The sequence below is a fragment of the Brachyhypopomus gauderio genome, chromosome 2 (genome assembly GCF_052324685.1).
Source record: "Brachyhypopomus gauderio isolate BG-103 chromosome 2, BGAUD_0.2, whole genome shotgun sequence".
Lineage (NCBI taxonomy): Eukaryota > Metazoa > Chordata > Actinopteri > Gymnotiformes > Hypopomidae > Brachyhypopomus > Brachyhypopomus gauderio.
In genome coordinates, this window is record NC_135212.1 from 37,024,357 (window position 1) to 37,046,515 (window position 22,159).

General features: G+C 45.1%; 1 protein-coding gene across 5 annotated transcripts in view; it reads right to left on the reverse strand.

The window, feature by feature from the left end:
* unc13c (unc-13 homolog C (C. elegans)) overlaps positions 1-22,159 on the reverse strand; it is a 188,622-nt gene that overhangs the window by 17,395 nt on the left and 149,068 nt on the right. For all 5 annotated transcript variants that reach the window (XM_076995311.1, XM_076995309.1, XM_076995310.1 and 2 more), the window contains one exon: positions 1,638-1,718. In XM_076995311.1, the coding sequence (XP_076851426.1) occupies positions 1,638-1,718 (81 nt within the window). The remainder of the gene's footprint in view (positions 1-1,637; positions 1,719-22,159) is intronic.

Consider the following 22,159-nt stretch of genomic DNA (forward strand, 5'->3'; position numbering starts at 1 on the left):
GTTACACCACCTTCAGCTGTAGCATGGCTGACATTACACCACCTTCAGCTGACATTTCACCATCTTCAGCTGTAGCATGGCTGACATTACACCACCTTCAGATGTAGCATGGCTGACATTACACCACCTTCAGCAGTAACATGGCTGACATTACACCACCTTCATCTCTCTCTGCTGCTGTATTATTACACACTTTAGCACAGCTCCGCAGAACCTGTGTGTGATTGCAGAGATGCTTCATGACAATGTGACAGCTGTAAACACCAGTGGATTTCCTGAGCACCCAGTGCACCAAAGGACAGTGGGTCTATCATAACACAGTTGAGAAACACTTCCCCTTTCTATTATTGGGTCATGGCACAGATATTACAGCTCTTTAAAAGCCTAGATTTAAAAATCAGCTAAAAGCTCTGTTCCGCTTTCAGTAAAGCTCCTATACACTTAAATATCCCCATACAGAACTTCCCATACTGAACCTGACACACTGAAGGATCTCATAATGTATGTGCACTTGTTATAATACATTTATTATTCAGACAAAACAATCCCCAAAAGCATTTGGCAATTGGTTATTTTGCAAATAAAATATGTAAAAGTGAGAGCTTTCCTCTGAGCAGCCCTTCAGATATGAGGAAACACATGGGTTTGGGCCACATGTCTGATCATGAGGGTTCAGTTTTCCTGTGACTAGGTCTGCACATCACCATGGAATTATCTGGTCCTGGTCTCCTGGACCCGTTTTCCTGGACAGGCTGTCCTCTCATGTTTCTGGTATCTCGTTCTGCACCAGCCGTGGTGCTCCTCTTTGGGATGCACTTTTCTGCTTTCACACTCTGTATTACTTCAAGCGTAGCAGCTCTAACTAACCTTGCATATTCAACTTGCATGTTCAACCTCCTCCAGACCCTTGTTTTTGCTTTAAAACTTCCCTTAATTGGCTCCTCTGCTCTGAATACTAATGAACCATATTGTATCGGTGTGATTGATCAGAACGAGGAGGGGGAGGAGTTGGTTCCTAGGAGATGACAGAATCAGTTCAGTTGCCTGAGGTTCTGAAGTAGAACTTTGCAGGACAGACAGCAAGGATTCTAAAAACTGTAACTGTGTGCATCTGTGTGTGTGTGTGTTTAGCCAGAGGTCAGTTGTTACCACACACCTTCCTAGGGAGTCTTCCCAACCACATCCAAGGTCATAGATCTTTCTGTTTCCCGAATAGCAAAAATAGCACTTGTAAAATGTTGTGGGACCAGTTGGGATACACCAGTTTGTGAACACACACACACACACGAACACACACACACAACACACACACACACACACACACGCACACACACGCACACACACGCACACACACGCACACACACCTCTGGACATCTAGCTAAGTGCTAGCAAGGTACAGGTTACAGAGAGAAACCGAGGGACAGAGGTCAGTGTACATGCAACTATCAGCAAGACTGAGGACTGTGTTGAGGGCTGAAGAGAGATTGCTTGTCCCAGAAAAGTGACATTGTGGGCTGGTGAAGCTTTAGGGTAAAGAGAGACAGAAAGAGGGAGAGAGGAAGATAGAGATGGAGGGAGGGAGAGAAAGTAGGAGAGAGAGGGAGAGATGGAGGGGAGGGCTGGAGGGAGAGTGGTACCTTGATGGTGGGGAGCACTAGATCCATGGCTGCACACTGCCGTGGCGTCAGGCTCCGAGCTTCCTCCCGGATCATGTGTTCCTGAGGACAGAAAAACAAGCGGCTGTTGAGTGCATTGCGTCCAGGGCCAGGGCTTCCCACGGCAACCATCACACCTACAGCACACCTGCATCACCCGCATTGTTGCTCATCAACATCATCCATTCTGTCAGATGCAATCAGAAGATCTGATTCAGATCCTGATAGCTGGGTATTGGTCTACTGAGCACAGTCAGCACTGCCACTTTCTAAATATTGACAAGGCATTTTTATTGGAAAGAACCTTTATTGCATCCATCTTATTTGACTGGCTGTACTGCCTTTTATTACACAAACATTTGCTCATAAGAAAAAAAAGTTAAAGTAAGCAGCTGTGGAGCAGCTGGTGGAGTGTTACTAAGCAGAGGTAGAGGTGGAGTCTGAACTAGTATTCCTGTTCCCCAGGAACACCCTGACTACACCCCTGACCCCTACATGTCTACTCCAGCTTCTGCCAGTGTCCGCATCTTGTCTGAAGGATCATCTGTCCTCTCATGCGCTTTCACTCTGATACGTTATCTTTATTCCCTCGTCTTTCAAAACGACTTTAAAACACAAATCTCTAAGTTTCCGCCACAGTTTTTATTCTCTTAGGCTTTGAGACAAATCTCCTCCTATGAGCCGAGAGAGGAAGCTTCATTTAATCAGCCTGCTCCCAGGTTGCCGAGGCCAAGTGTGGGTAAGCGAATGTGATGCCGATAACAGCCCAGAGCACTCACACCACGCAGCTGTCAGACTAGCAGGGCACGCCATCCCACCACCAAACATTACTGCTCTGCTTGGTGTCCAGTACAAACATCACACGTCTCTGTGTGTGTCTTAGGGATGGTGTGAGGACACTAGACGTCTGTGTGTCTCAGGGATGGCATGAGGACAGTAGACATCTGCGTGTCTTAGGGATGGTGTGAGGACACTAGACGCCTACGTGTCTTAGGGATGGTGTGAGCAAGGTTAAAATACACTGTATTCCCTGACAGTGTGGTGAACTCATTAAAATTATTCTATTTGTAAGCAAAACTGCAAAACAGTGCAAACAGCTTAAAACATTAAAATTCATACAACGATAATCAAGTTTTAATCTCAATAAGCTCAACATTTTCAAGTAAAGACAATCACTAAACTCATTGTTTTTCATTTAATATTTGCCAAGCGTCTGACGCAATGCGCTCCTGCATGCCTATTGGTTAAAACCATCTAATTAGCATACTGTGATTTTTGAACAAACATGGTGGACAGTGCGGCTGGTGCAGGAAAATTACACTGTAAACCCAGCATTAAGGTTTTGCGCTGTCTTAACTTTTTGTTATGTTTTAAGTTTAAATGAGTACATATTTTTGAGTAATGACTGTCACTAACATTATAATTTATGAGTATCCAAATTCACACAGCGTCTGACATCACCAACGTGCCCGGTGTCCCGGATTTACTTTTTACAGTGGTCACAATTAGTTTAGTTTTCATTAGTTCTAGCATTTGTTTTAGTTTTTTTCATACTTTGGGTTATTTGTCAGGTGCAAGTTTCAAAAAGATTAGAATAAATTCAGAGTATTGTGTAATAAAAACTCATCAAAAGAGCCCATTTTAAAAAATGCATTCAATTACTGTTGAACAACCAACTGATAGCTGCAAAAGATGCAAAATGTGTAATTCTGCTGCTGAAAATTGCCAGACTAAGGACACACATGAACATAGGAACCCTATATTTGGTTCGAGTGAAAAGCTAAACTTTTTGAAGGCAATCGAGTCATGTTGACACAGTCGTGTTGACACAGTCGTGTTGACATCCAGTCTCAACACATTATCCAGTGCATCCTCCCGCTTGCAGTTTTCCTGCATAGTAACTAACCAGCAGCTATTTGATCACTGGTGAAAACGATCCATTATGGTTCTCCTTCCCGGTGCTACCTAGCCGGGATGTTGCTTCTCTTTCGGCAGAGCTACACAGAGAGGCTAGCTTGTCAAGGTAGTGGCTCTATTGCGTGAGCGTTGAGATTCATGGGGTTTTTCCTCTTGAGAACTACTCCATATATTTTATCACCTGTTTCCACTACAAGACATGTAGTCTTTCTCGTAGTCATATTAAAAAAAGACGTTTTCTCCCAACTTTTGTTGTTGTAATTTTGCAGGCAAACATGGCGAGCAGGAGCTCTAAACAAGAAACAATGTGACGGACCATGAGGTGCCGTACGGTTCAATCGATTTCATATCAGTCCACAAGACTTATAAATAAATTGACAAACATGAAAACGAAAGGTATCCTATCTATAATTTCAGAATGTTTTAGTTAGTTTTCTAAACATGTAATACAGTTAGTTATCGTTAATGAAAGTTTTATCAATATCAGTTTTCTTTTTTTCGTTTGTTTTCGTTAATGATTATAACCTTGGGTGTGAGGACACTAGACATCTGTGTCTTAGGCATGGTGTGAGGACAGTAGACATCTGTGTGTCTTAGGGATGGTGTGAGAACACTAGACATCTGTGTGTCTTAGGGATGATGTGAGGATATAGGGGGATTCCATCAGGGGTCATTTTTAGGACCCTGATAGAGTTTTTGATGGTCTGTATTGATTAGGTGTTTGCACTGAACCCATGTCTGCCAACAATCCTCACATCAAACCCCATCAGACTATAATTCTCCATTAAATTCCAAGCACATCCACTTTCTTTACTAATCAGTCCATAACTGCTACTTCTAAAAGTGCAGCCCAAATTACATAATCAATTTCTCCACACAGGGACCTAATCAGACATTTAGTCTTGCAGGGACCTAATCAGACATTTAGACAGGGCCAAGGATCGGAAGAAGAAACATGTCGGATCATTACCCTGAACAAATGCATGTGCTGGTAAATACACTCCGTTTCATGTGAGAAGCGGGGTGGTGTTTGTGGAGGAGAGCCCCAGCAGGGTGGTGTTTGTGGTGGAGAGCCCCAGCAGGGTGTTGTTTGTGGAGGGGAGCCCCAGCAGGGTGGTGTTTGTGGAGGGGAGTCCCAGCAGGGTGGTGTTTGTGGGGAGGAGCCCCAGCAGGGTGGTGTTTGTGGAGGGGAGCCCCAGTAGGGTGGTGTTTGTGGGGGGGAGCCCCAGTAGGGTGGTGTTTGTGGAGGGGAGCCCCAGTAGGGTGGTGTTTGTGGGGGGGAGCCCCAGTAGGGTGGTGTTTGTGGGGAGGAGCCCCAGCAGGGTGGTGTTTGTGGGGAGGAGCCCCAGCAGGGTGGTGTTTGTGGAGGGGAGTCCCAGCAGGGTGGTGTTTGTGGGAGGGAGCCCCAGCAGAGGGAAGTGTGTTCAGTGACTCTGTGGTTGGGCTGTGTAGTTTCTGAGCAGCCCAGGAGAGCAGCATACAGCTGCAGAGTGCATTGACACCAAAATATAGAGGAGATTTTTAATGCATAAGAAATGCATGAGAGGCATGCAGAGTATGATTAAGATAGAGAGCGAGAGATTAAAGTGAGGTTAATTAAGTCAGATAGTGAGGGATGACTGTTCCCAGATCAGCTTAAAGAGCTGCACTGCGATCTAATGTGTCACAGGGTTCATTTACCTCCTGTTTCTCACAAAACCCATCAAAGCACAAATATTTTCAGTAGCCTGGGATGTTGAGCAAATCTATTTGGCTCATACATTATTTGTTGGTTCTTTCCCGTTCAGTCCTTGCTGGTGATTCACACCTTGTAACCCAGGCCTTTCTCCAGCAGAGCCATGTGAGTGCATGGTGTAAGTGGACGGCTGAATTGCTCAGAGTGCCATGTCTCTGTACGTGGTTTGCTTACGTGGGTACATCGGATACGCTCACTGCTCATTTAACTACTGCACAAGTACTGCATTGCACGCTCTTTGGTAGGGGTGCACGATATGGACTAGAATTGCGATGTGCGATAACATTGTTGGATATCCCGATCGATGTGAACCACGATAAATTAAGATTAAAATACAGAAATGTAGTGTCTCTCTGAACAGCAGCACGTTAATTTGTTTTGTTTTTTACTGTGTAATGAATCCAGAATAATTCCAAATATTTTGCAGGTTTTCAACAATAGATTCAATCTAGGTTTATACTTTCACGAGTGAGCGACTCCGCACACCTCGTTAACCTCCGCGAACGGCGGAAGCGTTTAATTTTGCCGTGTCACATTCTTTGCAGTGTTGTCCGAAACGATATGTAGGCCTAGTAGTATAAAAAAACACCCCTCAAATACAGGGGAATGAACTTTTACCTGACCAATTTTAATGTTGCTTTGTGTTTCAGGTTTGAAAAGTGCTGGAATTTAGGCTAAAGTATTTGAAAAGGCTTGAAATTGTAACTACTTCGTTTCACAACAAATATCTGTCTGACTGAACAATTCTCTTGTATTACGTTAACAAATACGAGCCTCTTGTAATTCCAGGACGAAACATGAGAGAACGTGAAGACGTTAAGATTGGGCGTTTTGAAAATAAATATCCATTAAATAATGTGATAAAAAAGCGAATTATTTCGAATCATTTAGAGTATATGTATAAATATTTAATTCAATAACGTGCTGGGAATTATTGAAATGGACCTTGAAAGTGACGTACAAGTGCTTGAATTCCACCTTGTATAGGTGTATGAACCCTGCAAACATGACTGTTCTCATTGCACCGAGACGCGGCGCGCGCGAACTTTAAATAAATAATAACATTAAATAATGTGATAAAAAAGCGAATTATTTCGAATCATTTAGAGTATATGTATCAGAGGTGGGGACTCGAGTCACATGACTTGGACTCGAGTCATTAATATTAAGACTTTTGACTTGACTTGAAAAAATATTCAGAGACTTAGACTTGACTTGGACTTTTACACCAATAACTTGGGACTTGAATTGGACTTGAACCTGTTTACTTGCAAAGACTTGATTTTTTTTTACCCCAAATCTAAATTTTAAAACGCATATTAATATTTATAAAGTGCGCCCCATTAATTTCATTTCCGTCCTTCTGACGCAGACCGGCGTTACACCAGATTCTGTGACCGACGAGTTTTGTGACCACAGGGGGCGCTATTTCAGTTTCTGTTCAGAGGCACAAACGCTTTACGAATGCTACGTAAACTACGCTGATGCACTTTCTTTACTCGTTTTGTTGGTGTCCACAAGCCAAAATATGACAGATGTTTATATTTACATTTATCGTCTCTTAATTACATAAATGTACTTAAACAAGATTTACCATCCCCTCACCATTGCAGCCAACAAAGAAATCATGAATGGGATGTACAGGTGAGCCTTTTTAACTGGGGTCACCAATTCTGACGGCAGCCATCAGAGTATGTGACCCCACTGAATCTCCAGGTAACAATAGTAGCCTACACCGTGACCCCACAAACAGAAAACAATGAAAAAATAACCCTAACCTTTTATTAGTCTATATTTAAACATTTTATCCAAATGTTTAGAATAACCATTCATAATGACAGCATCTTGCTTACGATGAAGCTTGCTATTTTCGTGTAAAATGATGTAACGAAACATTCTTGTTTAAGTACATTTATGTAATTAAGAGAAGATAAAATGTAAATGATCTGTCATCTTTTGGCTGGCGGACACCAACAAAACGAGTAAAGAAACGCATCAGCGTAGCATTCGTAAAGCGCTGGTGCCTGTAAAAAAAAAAAGACTCAAAAGGACTTGAAATTCCAAGTTTCAGACTTGGGACTTGACTTGACGTTTGCTTGGCTTGACTCGAGACTTGACTTGAGTTGACTGTCTTTGCTTGAGACTTGACTCGGGACTTGAGGATAAAGACTTGGACTTACTTGAGACTTGCAAAACACTGACTTGGTCCCACCTCTGATATGTATAAATATTTAATTCAATAACGTGTTGGGAATTATTGAAATGGACCTTGAAAGTGACGTACAAGTGCTTGAATTCCACCTTGTATAGGTGTATGAACCCTGCAAACATGGCTGTTCTCATTGCGCCGAGACGCGGCGCGCGCGAACTTACAAAATTCGAGAGGTGCACGACTTTCGATGTGTTTATCGTGAAACTTCACATCGCGATAACGATAAAAATACGATTAATCGTGCAGCCCTACTCTTTGGTATTCTTTGGGCAACACGGTGGCTTGGTGGTTAGCACGTTTGCCTCTCAGCACTGGGGTCTTGGGTTCAAGTCCCTATCTGAGTGGAGTTTCCATGTTCTCCCTGTGTCTGTGTGGGTTTCCCCCGGGGTCTCTGGTTTCCTCCCACAGTCCAAAGACATGGAGGTTAGGTAAAATTGACAGTCCCTGAAAAATTCTCCCTGAATGTGTCTGTGTCTCTTAATGTTCAATTTAAAAAAGCAGTTGTCTCTGTGTCTGTACATTAAAGTGTGTGTGCTTGTATGCCCAGTGGTGGATGGTGCTCTGTTGGTAGGGTCTGTCCTCTCCCTTTTTCCTGCACCCCATTCAGTCCCGCAGGGGGCTGTGGATTTCAGTAGAGAGTACGCTGTGCGCTTCTCGCAGGTGTGTGATGGGTTGTGTAAGAGTTGTACTTGTATTAAAATTGTAAAGCGTTCAGGTCAGTACTCCAGGTCAGTACTCCAGTACTGTTCAGGTCAGTACTCCAGTTAGAGCTGGTGCGATATGGGAAAAAAATCTTATCACGATAACTTTTTTCATATCAGTCGATATCGATATATATCACAATATAAATCAAATCACTATTTCCTTTATACTTTAAGTGAGAAATGAAGAACACAACTATAACACAACTCTTGTTTCTGGCTACAACCTGCAGATTGTTATTCGCAAGAGTTGTTATACAGTGTAAAGGTTTTGATAATGTCTTCAGACATAGATCATAGCAACCAGGATTCATAAACAGCATTATAAATTTGTTCAGTCCGCAGTGTGTTAACAGATTCACAAAACACGAGTGTCAGGAAAGAGTTCCAAAGAGTTGTAACTGAAGAAGAAAAGTTGTAACTGAGGGGCAGAAACACAGATAAGGGAATGAACAAAATTTCAGAGTCTGATTGTCACAGACAGTGAATCATAAATCCCCTTACATACAGTCATAACATTGAATGCTACTGTTCTGACTCCTCGACAGAATCCGACTCCAACAGATTATATTTGTGATTTCCGTTGTTTGTATGCATAAATAAGGCATAATCTTTAATTGTTCATCATTGCAAAACAAATGCAAATGCAATGTTCATCATTGCAAAAACAAAATCACTATAACTCACAGGACTGAAAAACGTCCACATAAAGCACAAGTGTGTAAGTGTCTAATAATATAACCCTTTTATATTAACCTTTTTAATGGAGGGTTTAATTTTAACTCGAATTTCATCTGTAGCGTCTTTATGTGTGCGCAAACGAGAGAAATTAGATTCTGCTGAGAAGTCAGAATTCAGCACAACTGGACTGAATTTCTAAAGCTCTTTAAATATAGCTAGATAGATAACTAGCTGTTTAGATGAAAACTAAGGGTAAATGTCTTTAAATGTAGCTAGCTATGTATTTAGACAAAAACGAAGGCATACACTTTTTCAGGCTTAATTACCTAGCAATCTACATTTAAATAATAATAATAGAATTTTATTTATAAGCGCCTTTCAAGACACACAAGGACACTTTACAAGGGAATAGGCAACAAGAGATTAAATAAACTAAAAAGGATTAGAATAAGTCACAACAATTTAAAATAAATCATTAAATAACTAAAAACATTAGAAAGAAGCAGCAGATGAGAAAAGGGACACACATACATAAACACGGACACATGTGAACCTACATATTCAAGAAGGCAATACTAAAAAGGTAAGTTTTTAAGAGCTTCTTAAAAGTAGTTAGGGATGTACATGTGCGGAGATAGAGGGGGACAGAGTTCCATAACTTAGGACCAACAACACTAAGTGCTCTTCTACCATACGTGTTGAGTTTTGCAGTGCGTACGGATAGAAGGTGAGCATCTGCAGACCGAAGTGAGCGTGATGGTGTATATGTAGAGAGTAAGCCAGAAAGGTAACAAGGAGCCAAACCATGCAGGGATTTAAAAACCAAAAGTAGTATTTTATACTGGATACGGTAATGAACCGGTAGCCAGTGCAGGTCTTTTAATATGGGGGTAATGTGTTCCCATGTCCTGGTGTGCGTGAGTAGTCTAGCTGCCGAATTCTGGACATACTGCAACTTCTTGAGGCTACTCATAGGGAGCCCAATTAAAACAGAGTTACAGTAGTCAAGTCTAGAAGTAATAAAAGCATGTATAAGTGTCTCCGCCACTGAGTCAGTAAGGGAGGGGCGCAGTCTGGCGATGTTTTTAAGATGGAAAAAGGCTATTTTGGTGACGTTCTTTATGTGTGCATCCAGAGAGAGTGTGGAGTCTAAAATAACACCCAAATTGCGAACCTGTGCCACCGAGGATGTGACGAAACCGGGAAGAGATATAGTTGGTTGGCCAATCTTCATGAGTGTGGAGGGTGATGCCACAAGAATGGCTTCAGATTTATTACTGTTCAGTTTCAGGAAGTTGTTATTCATCCATTTTTTAATGTCAGTTAAACAGCTAACCAATGCATCAGGAGGCAATGGGTCGGAAGGCTTCGTGCTGATGTATATTTGTGTGTCATCTGCATAGCAATGGAACTGAAGACCATGTTGTCGGATAATATTACCAAGTGGAAGCATGTAGATGATAAAAAGAAGGGGGCCTAGAACTGAACCCTGAGGGACACCGTAGGAGTGAGACAAAGTGTCTGATCTAAAACCATCCAGTGAAACGAACTGCTGCCTGTCCGTGAGGTATGACCGGAACCAGGCCATTGCCATGTCAGTGATCCCAGTCCAGGATTCCAGTCTGTGGAGCAATGTGTCATGACAGACAGTATCGAATGCTGCAGTAAGATCAAGGAGGACAAGGATGTTCACTAGTCCAGAATCAGCTGCCAGCAGTAGGTCATTCATGACTCTTACCAGGGCAGTTTCAGTGCTATGATTTGTTCTAAAACCAGATTGAAATTGTTCAAAGAGGTTGTTAGAGATGAGATGTTCTTTAAGTTGAACAGAAACTACACGCTCGAGCACCTTACTCAGGAAAGGCAGGTTAGATATGGGACGGTAGTTATTAAAATCATCAGGGGTAAGTCCTGGCTTCTTTAGTACAGGAGTAATAGCGGCCAGCTTTAAACTGAGAGGAACTGAACCGGTACTGAGAGAAGCATTAATGATCTTGGTGATCGGTGAACAGAGTGTTGTCAAACATGCTTTAACTAGATGAGTAGGCAGGGGGTCAAGGACACAAGTGGATGCTCTTGATCCCTTAATAAGCCTGGTAACAAAACTCTCTTCAACAGGGTGAAAAGCGGAAAGAGCATTATATAGTTTAGGTTGAGGTTTAGAGGAGTCCAAGTGGCAGGTTATATGTTGAAATTCTGAGTGAATATTCCTGACTTTCCTGGTAAAGAATGACAAAAATTCACTACAGAGAGATGATGAGGGGGTTAATGGAAACTTACTAGCGGGCTGCAGCAATTTATTTATTGTGGAGAACAGGGCTCGGGGATTTCCCTGGCAGTTAGCGATGTTGGAGGAATGAAAATCTGCCTTAGCCATTTTCAACGCAGTTTTATATTCAAGAATATGATCATTATAAGCAACTGCATGGACGGTCAATTTCGTTTTTTTGCTGAGACGCTCCAGTTGCCTGCCTCTAGCTTTCATTAACCTGAGCTCAGGAGTAAACCAAGGGGCAGAGTGACGGAAAGTCACAACCCGTGTCTGAAGAGGAACATGGAGATCAAGTGTGGCTGAGACCATGTTATTATAGTGATCGACCAGGACTTCAGGAGACGACAGGATCGGAGGAATTGTGAACTCGGCTAGCGTATTCATAAGAGCAAGAGGGCTGGCAGTTCTAAAATTCCTAAAAGTAATGCTGCGAGGTGTATGCATTCTCTTGGAAGGGAGTGATAGCGGTAGATAAAATACAACAGCTCCATGATCAGAAACATTAAATTCTGTAACCTGCAAATTAGATGGAGAAATACAGGGGGTAGTACAGACAAGGTCCAGAATATGACCATGAGAGTGAGTGGCTGAGGCTACATGTTGAGTGAGATCAAAACAATGCAGTAGGTTAAGAAGATCAGCAGAGTGAGCACATTGACTGGAGTCCATATGAATGTTAAAATCACCCAATACTAACACAGAAGGAAACAGAGGAGAGTGCAAGGCTAGCAGTTCAGACAGCTCTGACAGAAAGAGCGGTACAGAATTGGATTTAGGTGGACGGTAAACCAACAAGATCAACAATGGCTTTGATCCAGCTATCTTCAGACCAAGACACTCAAATATAGATGTCGGGGGAATAGACACTTTGTGGACCTTGTAGGTGGAACGATAAAGGACCGCCAGTCCACCTCCACGACCAGTTGTACGGGGGTTATCAATGTACTGAAAACCAGGGGGTGAAGCTTCATTCAGTGCCAGATAATCATCTGGTTGTTGCCATGTTTCAGTCAGGAATAAAAAGTCAATGTTATTGTCCGTAATAATATCAGATATAAAAGTCGCTTTGTTATTGAGAGACCGCACATTAAGCAAAGTAAACTTTGTATTCCTACATGAGGCAGGGTCATGTGTAGTTGACCAGTCAGAGGTTTTAGGGAGTTTCAACAGTACTGAAGGATCCACATAGCACCAGGTTTTAGAGCAGCGGCGACTAGAACTCCAGATGCAGGGAATAGATCCAGGTTTAGCAGTGTGATAGCTCAGAGATGGAGTGGATCGAGTGCCACGATGCATATACCGGGGGCAACGAGCTATTCCCAGTTGGGAACAGTTGTAAAACACATCAGGGGAGAGTCTGTAACTCCTGTCCCTAATCTGCAGAAGTTCGCTGGCAGTGTACGAAATTGCCATAGAGAGATGCAGGGGAGTTCCGACGCCACAGATAATCCAGTGAGCTATTTTGATAAGAACCAGGACACCCAGGGTGACTACAGCTGCTAAACGCCGGCTAGCCAAACTCATCTTAGCACACAACCGAAAACACAGCCAGATAATACACCACGTTAGCCTACTAATCACATCCACTAATATACGCCATGACAGAGCAGTTATACTTACTCCTCAGGGCATAAAGAGGAACATAACACCACAACAAGCGAGAGAGTGGAAACTTACTCGAATGTAGCAGGTTAGTGTCGGCAGGGAGTGAAGAGGGAAAGCTTGTGTTAGGCCGGTATCAGCATACATGCATGAGTAGAAGCGCAGCATATAGCACACAACCAGGGTGGAAAAGTCACAGCAGCATAGCGAAACTGTCCAAGCAACCTGCAGTGGGGAGTCCAACTGTAGTAATTGAAGAAAGTTCCAGTGGAAGGAGTTTCAGCAGGAGAGGAAATCCAAGCACACTGTATCCAGGTACAGGCACAAACAGTGAGCTAATAAAAACAAACACGAGTAGCACGAGCAAACAGCGAGTAAAAGTCCTGGAAATGATAATAAAACAGGAGCCAAATTTAACTAACTAATTAACTAACAACACAAAAAACCCTGGAGCAAAGCGGCAACCAAACGCGCACAGCGTACTTGCAACAGGAAACAGCAGACCTGGAGAATCACTCAAGGAAGACCTTGAGTCACAAAAGACCTTTTACTAATTCAGTCCCATTCTACATAATGAGAGCCTGTATAAGCAACTCTTGTTTCTGGTTAAAAACCTACAGTGTTATTCCCTTTGTCTTACTAGGTTATATTTAGGCTATTTTGTGGAATCGTTTTGAGACATTGTATCATTTTTCTTACCCGTGATAAAATCGCTCATCACTTTATTTCACATGTAAGCTAAATGCACTTGAAATGTAGCAAACTTGCTAGGTATTTAGACAAAAACTAAGGCTTAAAATACCATTTAATACAACATAGTTTCTATCTAAATAGCTAGCTAATTTAATTAATACAGCTGTTACATCTAAAGAGCTTTACTTCTTAAGTCCCGTTCAACGTAATGAGAAACTGTATAAAGCAAGGGTTGTTTATGGCTAAAAACTTAGAGTGCATGCGTAAAAGCATTCGTCCAGAAAAACATCCGTTGTGTTGTGACTGGATTTGCAGCGGTTCTGAATTTGTACCACATTTTAGAAATGGAGTGCACGTGTCCTCATTTTGATTAACTTGCTTTGCGTATTTATTTATTAGCACGTGCGCTTAGCTGCGGCCACTTCTACATTCAATGCTGTATGCTTCAAGCAACCCTGAAATGGCTGGAACTCTAGTTCATCCGCTTGATTGGTCTGGGCGCCGCTATTGTCATTGGCTATTCATGTTGTCTGTCAAAACATGGCGGGAATTTAATTTTATTGATTTCTATCGACTGCGTCTCATATTTCTATCAAGACAACGTTATATCAATATTGTAGGTGCTGGCCAAATTTATTTAGTAATCAGTCTCATAAAATTACCTACGAAATGGTGGGAGTTCAGACCGTGTTAAATTTACCCAAATTTTATATAAACTCATTTAACTAAGGTCGCCACTAATTGTGGTCAACTCCCGTAGCCCAAATTGTTTGATTAACAAACTATAAATCTGAAGGTTACAGTTCAAATAATAGTTCTGGCTTCAGGTTGTAACAGAGAAGCAACGACTCAAACGACAGTATTTAAACATAAAAACATTTATTGATCACAAAGCATAGTAATAAAAACATAGCAAACAAAGGGGACAGGAGGGTTGGCTAGTGTGTGTGTGTGTGTGTGTGTGTGTGTGTGTGTGTGTGTGTGTGTGTGTGTGTAGGTATGCGGGTGTGTGTGTGTGGATGTGTATTCGAGTGCGCGCGGAGGCGCGTGCGTGTATTCGAGTGCGCGCGGATGCGCGTGCGTGTCTTCGAGTGCGCGCGGATGCGCGTGCGTGTCTTCGAGTGCGCGCGGATGCGCGTGCGTGTGTACGTGCGTATGGGGGAGGAGATCTTTGAGACAAAGGGAAACTCGATGGCGCGAAACTTAAACCGAGTTCTCACTACAGCCACAAACAACGCAAATTTCCTCCAACTAAGACACGGTATCGTCGGTCACTATACAGCCCCAACGAGCGTATAGTGGGACACACGTTTAACAGTTATACGAAATAAAAGAATCAGTGGGAATAATCGAACAAGTTTAAACAGAATACCTATTTAAGCTTTGAACAGAATATCTCTTTAAGCCTTAAACAGAGTACGGTTTAACATGAACGTGATTATAAACACCACTGCAAACAAGCGTTCACAAAGCATCGATCTAAGCACACAGAAAGCAGTAAAACAAGATATTGTTCTAAGTCTGCCCAGATGCACAGTCTTACTTTGAGTTGTTCAGTCCGCGGCCCGCGCAGTAGGCCAGGTAGCCTCTTGAGGAGGACTCCTTCGTGCGCTTTCGTGAAGAAGGTTCCGCTGGATCGCGTTGCTCCGTCCAGGGGAAGCTGTGGTGGCCGTTCAATCGGCGGTCCCTCGATGGTCCGTTGCGTGGTGTCCCGGGGAAGTGGTCGCTGTCGACGTTAAGATGAACTCGCGGAGGTCCGGCCGTCGCGCGAATGTTCAAACAGTTCTTAATCGTCGGCTAGCTGAAGCGATTGGTTTTAGCGAACTCCGCAAAAGAAATAAAAGTAGCGAACTAGTTACTTCTTGCGTCGCGTGCTGCACAGGGTTCGAGTGCAGAACCAATACCGCTTTGTTCCCGAAGGTGTGCGCGCTCTTCGTCTCTAGGTAGCTACTTTGATGCAGCCAGGTAGAGAGAACGAACAAAGGGGGATCCCCCCTTTTAAAGGGGATTCGTCTGATGACGTAGTTCCGCATCCGTCCTGACGTGGGCCATGCACCTAGGGGGAGCACCCCCCTTCCTTTGTCTGTGGAGGCATGGTACCTACATTCCCCCCTTGGTCTGATGGTGAAGTTGTAGAGCCCTCAGAGCACGCTGTTCACCTGTCATCCACAGCAGGCGCCGATTAGTGAGCGTCCACCTTGGTCCCCAGCGCCTTGTCAATGTCCATGCAGTGTCCTTTTCACTCCTGGGTCGGCTGACCTACATAATTCAAACTGACAGCATCTGGACAGATCATGAAACATGACACTGGGCAGGAAGTGATGACTGACATCTGGGCAGAACATTTAGACTGTATCATCTGGGCAGAACATCTACTCTAACATCTATGCAGATCACATGCAATATTGGGGGAAAATACACACCAAAGATAGAAAAAGAAAATAAACAATCAAAATATACAACAAACTATAAGCAACTAACTACACTAGGTAGTGTCGGTGTGGCCTCCTATCATTGAGATATGGGTTTTATATCTATACAAATGTGGAGAGGAACGGTCAGGGTTTACTGCCTTGTCAGGGTAGTTACCTTTAGAGGGGAAGGAAGAGGTGCCTCAAGTGGTTGAAGGCGAAGGTGTTGAGGAGTGTTAGTGAGTGAGTCAATTAGAGCATTTAGAGCTTGGGTGTACCTCAGGAGCATCAGACAGACACCTGCAGTTATGACCCAACCAGTGAGGACAAGGCCAAAGACCCCTGGCGGGACTCTAATGGGCACAGTCTGGTTTGGGAGTCTCATCCTCACGGCCATGTCCTGGCTTTCATACGTCATTACAACCTCATGCTGGGGGGTGTTGACAAGCCACCTGTCACCTGCTTTTTCTACTCTAGTTTCGGTAACATCATCCTGACTTGCCACACGGGCCTTGCACCTTTCATCTGTGGCTCCAGTCGCTGACTTTTTGATGCCTTCGACTATTTCAATGGGGACAGAGTAAGGAGGTATCCTTCCCTCGCTCAGGCCAGTTACCGAGGAACTAACCTCACTCAGTGCATCCTGTAGGGATTGTTTAACCCTACTTTGCTCTACAAGTTCTGACTCGATTACATGGGATAGCTGACTAAGGGTCTGGACAGTAGTGTTGGGTAAAGTGATTGTACTCTGCAGTGATTTTCCCTGTCCTCGCAGCTTTTGTTGCTGAAGGTCTGTCGTCAGGACATCGGCTTCTTCAGAGGGTTGCTGCAGGATCTCCTCCTCAAACCCTGGGTAAGGTTCTTTGGGGACATCAGCGGCCATCTCATTCGCAACAGGTTGGATCGGACTGCAATTCATGACTGCATAAACAGGCATCTCATTCTCCTTGCTGAGATCAATGCGACAAACCAAGCCTACTGGCATCCTGTCTGGAACGACGGCCATCATTCTTGCATGCAGGTTGAAGAGCACATCGTTGTGAATCTGGTGTCCCTCAAGCAGCCTTGGCAACTTGCCAATCATGGGGGTGGACAGTTCCAAGCCCTGGAATGCGTGGTCACTTAAGTGGTCCAACGTTGTTCGAGCAGGCACCTGGGTAGTGTAGTTAACTGAATGACTGGTCAGTTCAGGAAGGGGAGTGCCCCACGTGGTGAGGTTCAGTTCAAGGAACCATGGTGCAGGATGAAAGAAAGCCCCTGGGTAGTCAAACTTCTGTCTTCTCAAGACCATGAGTCGAAACGGAATGCCAGCAGACCTAGTTGGGACAGTCAAGTTCAACCCGTTTACCACCCGACATGCTTGGGGAATTGTTCTCCAGTCACAGTTGTATGTCTTGGTCCTGTCACTGACAGGCTTACAAACTGTGACTTGGGTCCGTAACTGCACATTGCAACAGTCAATCAGAGGAGCCAGCCTATCGAGCAGGTCTTGACTGATGAGCAGCTGTTCCGCGTCAAATTTAGAGGTTTTCTTCATCTCTGGGAGTTTGAACTCCAACCAAGCTCTCTGTTTGGTTGGGGCGTGGTCTTGCCTATAGCAGGTGATGCTAAGCTGATGGGGCTCAATGTTGAGGCATCTCCCCATGGCGAGTGAGGCCTGTCTCACGGTGGAGAATGTGTCGGTGCATATGAGGCTGATCTCCGATCCGGTGTCCAACAGCGTATTGAAACTTGGGTGATCTTCTAGGAAGACACTGGTATAGATGTGTTGGGCGCTGCCTTTCTGGACCAGGTCTCCCAGGAACTGCAGGAGTGGGGAGGAAGAAGCAGAAAGAATGGGTGAAGGTTGTTCCGCAGTTGGTGACCATGCGTTCTCGCTTGATGGTCCCTTTCCCCAGCCAATGAGATGGATCCAGGATAGCGGTGAGGAGGGTTCTCGGCCTAGTCATGCGACCGAGGGGCCTCCATCCTCACAAGAGCGTTTCTCACGGTCCTTGGTCGGTCGGATGGTGTTCATGTCCTTCTCTTGAGACATCTTTGTGATCGTATCCTTGAGAAGCTGAAGCTCTGTCCTTAATTCAGCAGTGGCTTGTGACTCGGTCTCTAGACCTCTGCCTCGGTCTCTGTGTTCTTGGCGTCGAGAGGTCCGATCCTGGTTTTCCCATCTGTTCTCTCTAGGTGATCGCTTAGGCTCATGGGAGGAGTAGTGGTTGCCACGGCTCTTCTGGGGTGCCCTTGACTGGTGTAGATCACCCCCCTTGGACTGTTTGTGTCCGTCTCTCCAATCCCTTGGCTTTTTCTCCAAGTGGGAGCGGTGAGACAGGCTAGCCCCATGGTGGACACGGTTACCATTTGGTACTTCCGCGCCCTCCAATTCTATGGGTTCGCTCGCGGAGTTCTGCACGGCGAGTACTTGGGGATTCTCTTCTCTCTTATCCCCAGGTCGGACGATTGTCTCCCAGGCCATCTGTGCCATCTTCCGAATGTCACGCATGGATGGGTCACCTTGCCGGGTGAGGAGAGTCACGTGGGTGCGCACGCATGGATGCAGGTTGTGCAGGAAGAGTGACTTGAAGGCTCTGTCTTCTTCCAGTCCTGGGCCATTTCTTCCTTGGAAGTAGGCGTGTCTCAGGCGAGTGTAGAAGTCGCGGGGATGTTCGTGGCGGCCATGCTTAATTTGGATGGCTGAAATGGTCGCAGAGGTTTCATCTGCAAAAGGGGAGTATTCCTCTGCTAGGGCTTCACAGAGCAGGTCAAAGTCGTCACGGGTGTCCGCTGGCTGGGCCTCTATGAATGCGTGGACTGATCTGGAAGTCGTCTTCCAGATTAACTTGACTCTCTCTCTGTGGGTGGAGTGAGGTAGGTCGAGAAGACAGTGCCTTATCTCTCTGAGGTAGTCTTCAATGTTGTGGTCACGCTTCTCTGGATCAAAGCGCTCAATGTCTTTGGCGAGGGCGTCCAGCTGCTTCAGGCGTGGGGCATCACTAGGTCTTGGTTCTCGGGCAAAGCTATAGTGATGTGGCTCGTACCTGCCACGCTGAGGAGACTGGAGGATGCGTCCGTCATATCTGCCGTGGTGCAGGGGCTCTTCTCTTTCCGGGGAGTAGTCATCAGGACCGTAGTCTCTGAAGTCCTGGTAGGGAGGTCTGGAGTGTGCAGCTCTCCGCGCATCTAGGAGGCCCTTCCGCTGTTGGTCAGCAAAGCGAACTTGTTCCTGGTGCTGAGCGTCAGAGCGGTAGGAGCAGCGAGTTGACTCTCGTCGTGGGGGTGAGAAGAAAAAGGGGGACATGGAGGAGTAGTGCTGATGCGTAGTTCGGGGTCTCTCAGGCGCGTGGCGGGACGTGAGAACCCTGGAGGGGGTTCGGGGAGCCCGTATTGGGCGGAGCTCTTCAGGGTGTTCCTCCTCCGAGTCATAACTTGAAGTGTGGTGGCGTGGAGCAGTTCTTGGTACTGTTGGCCGTGGCGGACTGAGGCGTAGGCTGGGTTGTCTGGTACCTCTTGAGTCCCAGTGAGATGGTATTGGCTCCAGGGGAGGCACGACATGGCCATCTCTGGGGTTCTGGGAGCGAAGGGACATCCTGCTGACTGCCTTCACTATGGACCTCACCTCCAGGTCGCTCTCACCTCCCGAGCCGGCATCCTCCTGCCTCTGTCGCGCACTGGTCAGGTCATCCACCTCCTCCTGCAGGGCATCTAGCTCCATCCTGGTTTTCTTGTGGAAGAGCAGGAATATTCGACCAATGGCCTCCTGAATGTTGACCTCAGAAGCTTGCTGGATAAAAGCCACCATTTCACCTATCCTTCTCTCACAGTCCTCCCTGGAATATTGCTGGATGCTGTTCTCCTCTTCTTCAGGCAGCCGGATGAGTTGGCTGATCAGGTTGGGAAGGGAGATGTGAGGGGGTTGCTGGGGTTGCTCCCCAGAGTTGCGTCGGGATGCTGATGCTGTGCTCATTCTCAGGCCTATGACTAGGGCTCAGTTCTCCTAGGGGCAAGCAGGCTATGCACTGTACTCAATGTGTATAGGACCAGCACTAAGCCTTGACTAGGTCAAACGACAACAAGCATGTACTCAAAAGGAATCTGAAGCTAGCAGCAAACCTTGAATCTATCAGATGGGGACCAGCAATGTACTCAAACGGTGTAGGACGTTAGCACCAAGCCTTGAATGTCTCAAATAGAAACCACAAGCAGTGTATTAAAAGGGAATATGAAGCTAGCACCAAGCCTTGACTATCAAATAGGGCAACAAGCGAGGAGCAGCAACTTCTGCAAACCCAATGTACTGGAGCGGCTAAGGGATCTATTCTAGTTGCGGCAAGGGTGGACTACAGTTAGCACACGCGCTAGCTACCTCCAGTGATGTGTACCAGCATTAAATTCTATTCAACAGGAGCAAGCAACCGAACTTTCAGTTAGGTGAAAAGGCTACTCTGAATTCAATCAACATCAGTATATCAAAACATCAATGCTTATCAATATAACTTAGTTAATTCATTACCAGTCAATGGTTACTGAATAACAACACCCCAGATGTGATCAACAAAAGTCCTAATTAATAAGATTCGACAGTAAAAGGTGGTTGCTCATTAATTAGCACTGATCAAATTAGAGAAGTATGGTTAGTTGTTATTCTTAGGGAAAATGTGATGTATTTATGTGTTGAAATTACATCTAGTGTTATCCGGTATGGATGAGTGCATATGAAACAAAACCTTTGTTTTTAGATTTTGGCGCCACCTAGTGGCGGGATGGGTGTATATACCTTTAACTATGCGGTTGTTACTGCGCAGTCGTTGTCGCGGTTACAACTGAAGCCAAGCAACTATCCCTCACGCGGCGCACCAATTATGTAGGTGCTGGCCAAATTTATTTAGTAATCAGTCTCATAAAATTACCTACGAAATGGTGGGAGTTCAGACCGTGTTAAATTTACCCAAATTTTATATAAACTCATTTAACTAAGGTCGCCACTAATTGTGGTCAACTCCCGTAGCCCAAATTGTTTGATTAACAAACTATAAATCTGAAGGTTACAGTTCAAATAATAGTTCTGGCTTCAGGTTGTAACAGAGAAGCAACGACTCAAACGACAGTATTTAAACATAAAAACATTTATTGATCACAAAGCATAGTAATAAAAACATAGCAAACAAAGGGGACAGGAGGGTTGGCTAGTGTGTGTGTGTGTGTGTGTGTGTGTGTGTGTGTGTGTGTGTGTGTGTGTGTGTGTGTAGGTATGCGGGTGTGTGTGTGTGGATGTGTATTCGAGTGCGCGCGGAGGCGCGTGCGTGTATTCGAGTGCGCGCGGATGCGCGTGCGTGTCTTCGAGTGCGCGCGGATGCGCGTGCGTGTCTTCGAGTGCGCGCGGATGCGCGTGCGTGTGTACGTGCGTATGGGGGAGGAGATCTTTGAGACAAAGGGAAACTCGATGGCGCGAAACTTAAACCGAGTTCTCACTACAGCCACAAACAACGCAAATTTCCTCCAACTAAGACACGGTATCGTCGGTCACTATACAGCCCCAACGAGCGTATAGTGGGACACACGTTTAACAGTTATACGAAATAAAAGAATCAGTGGGAATAATCGAACAAGTTTAAACAGAATACCTATTTAAGCTTTGAACAGAATATCTCTTTAAGCCTTAAACAGAGTACGGTTTAACATGAACGTGATTATAAACACCACTGCAAACAAGCGTTCACAAAGCATCGATCTAAGCACACAGAAAGCAGTAAAACAAGATATTGTTCTAAGTCTGCCCAGATGCACAGTCTTACTTTGAGTTGTTCAGTCCGCGGCCCGCGCAGTAGGCCAGGTAGCCTCTTGAGGAGGACTCCTTCGTGCGCTTTCGTGAAGAAGGTTCCGCTGGATCGCGTTGCTCCGTCCAGGGGAAGCTGTGGTGGCCGTTCAATCGGCGGTCCCTCGATGGTCCGTTGCGTGGTGTCCCGGGGAAGTGGTCGCTGTCGACGTTAAGATGAACTCGCGGAGGTCCGGCCGTCGCGCGAATGTTCAAACAGTTCTTAATCGTCGGCTAGCTGAAGCGATTGGTTTTAGCGAACTCCGCAAAAGAAATAAAAGTAGCGAACTAGTTACTTCTTGCGTCGCGTGCTGCACAGGGTTCGAGTGCAGAACCAATACCGCTTTGTTCCCGAAGGTGTGCGCGCTCTTCGTCTCTAGGTAGCTACTTTGATGCAGCCAGGTAGAGAGAACGAACAAAGGGGGATCCCCCCTTTTAAAGGGGATTCGTCTGATGACGTAGTTCCGCATCCGTCCT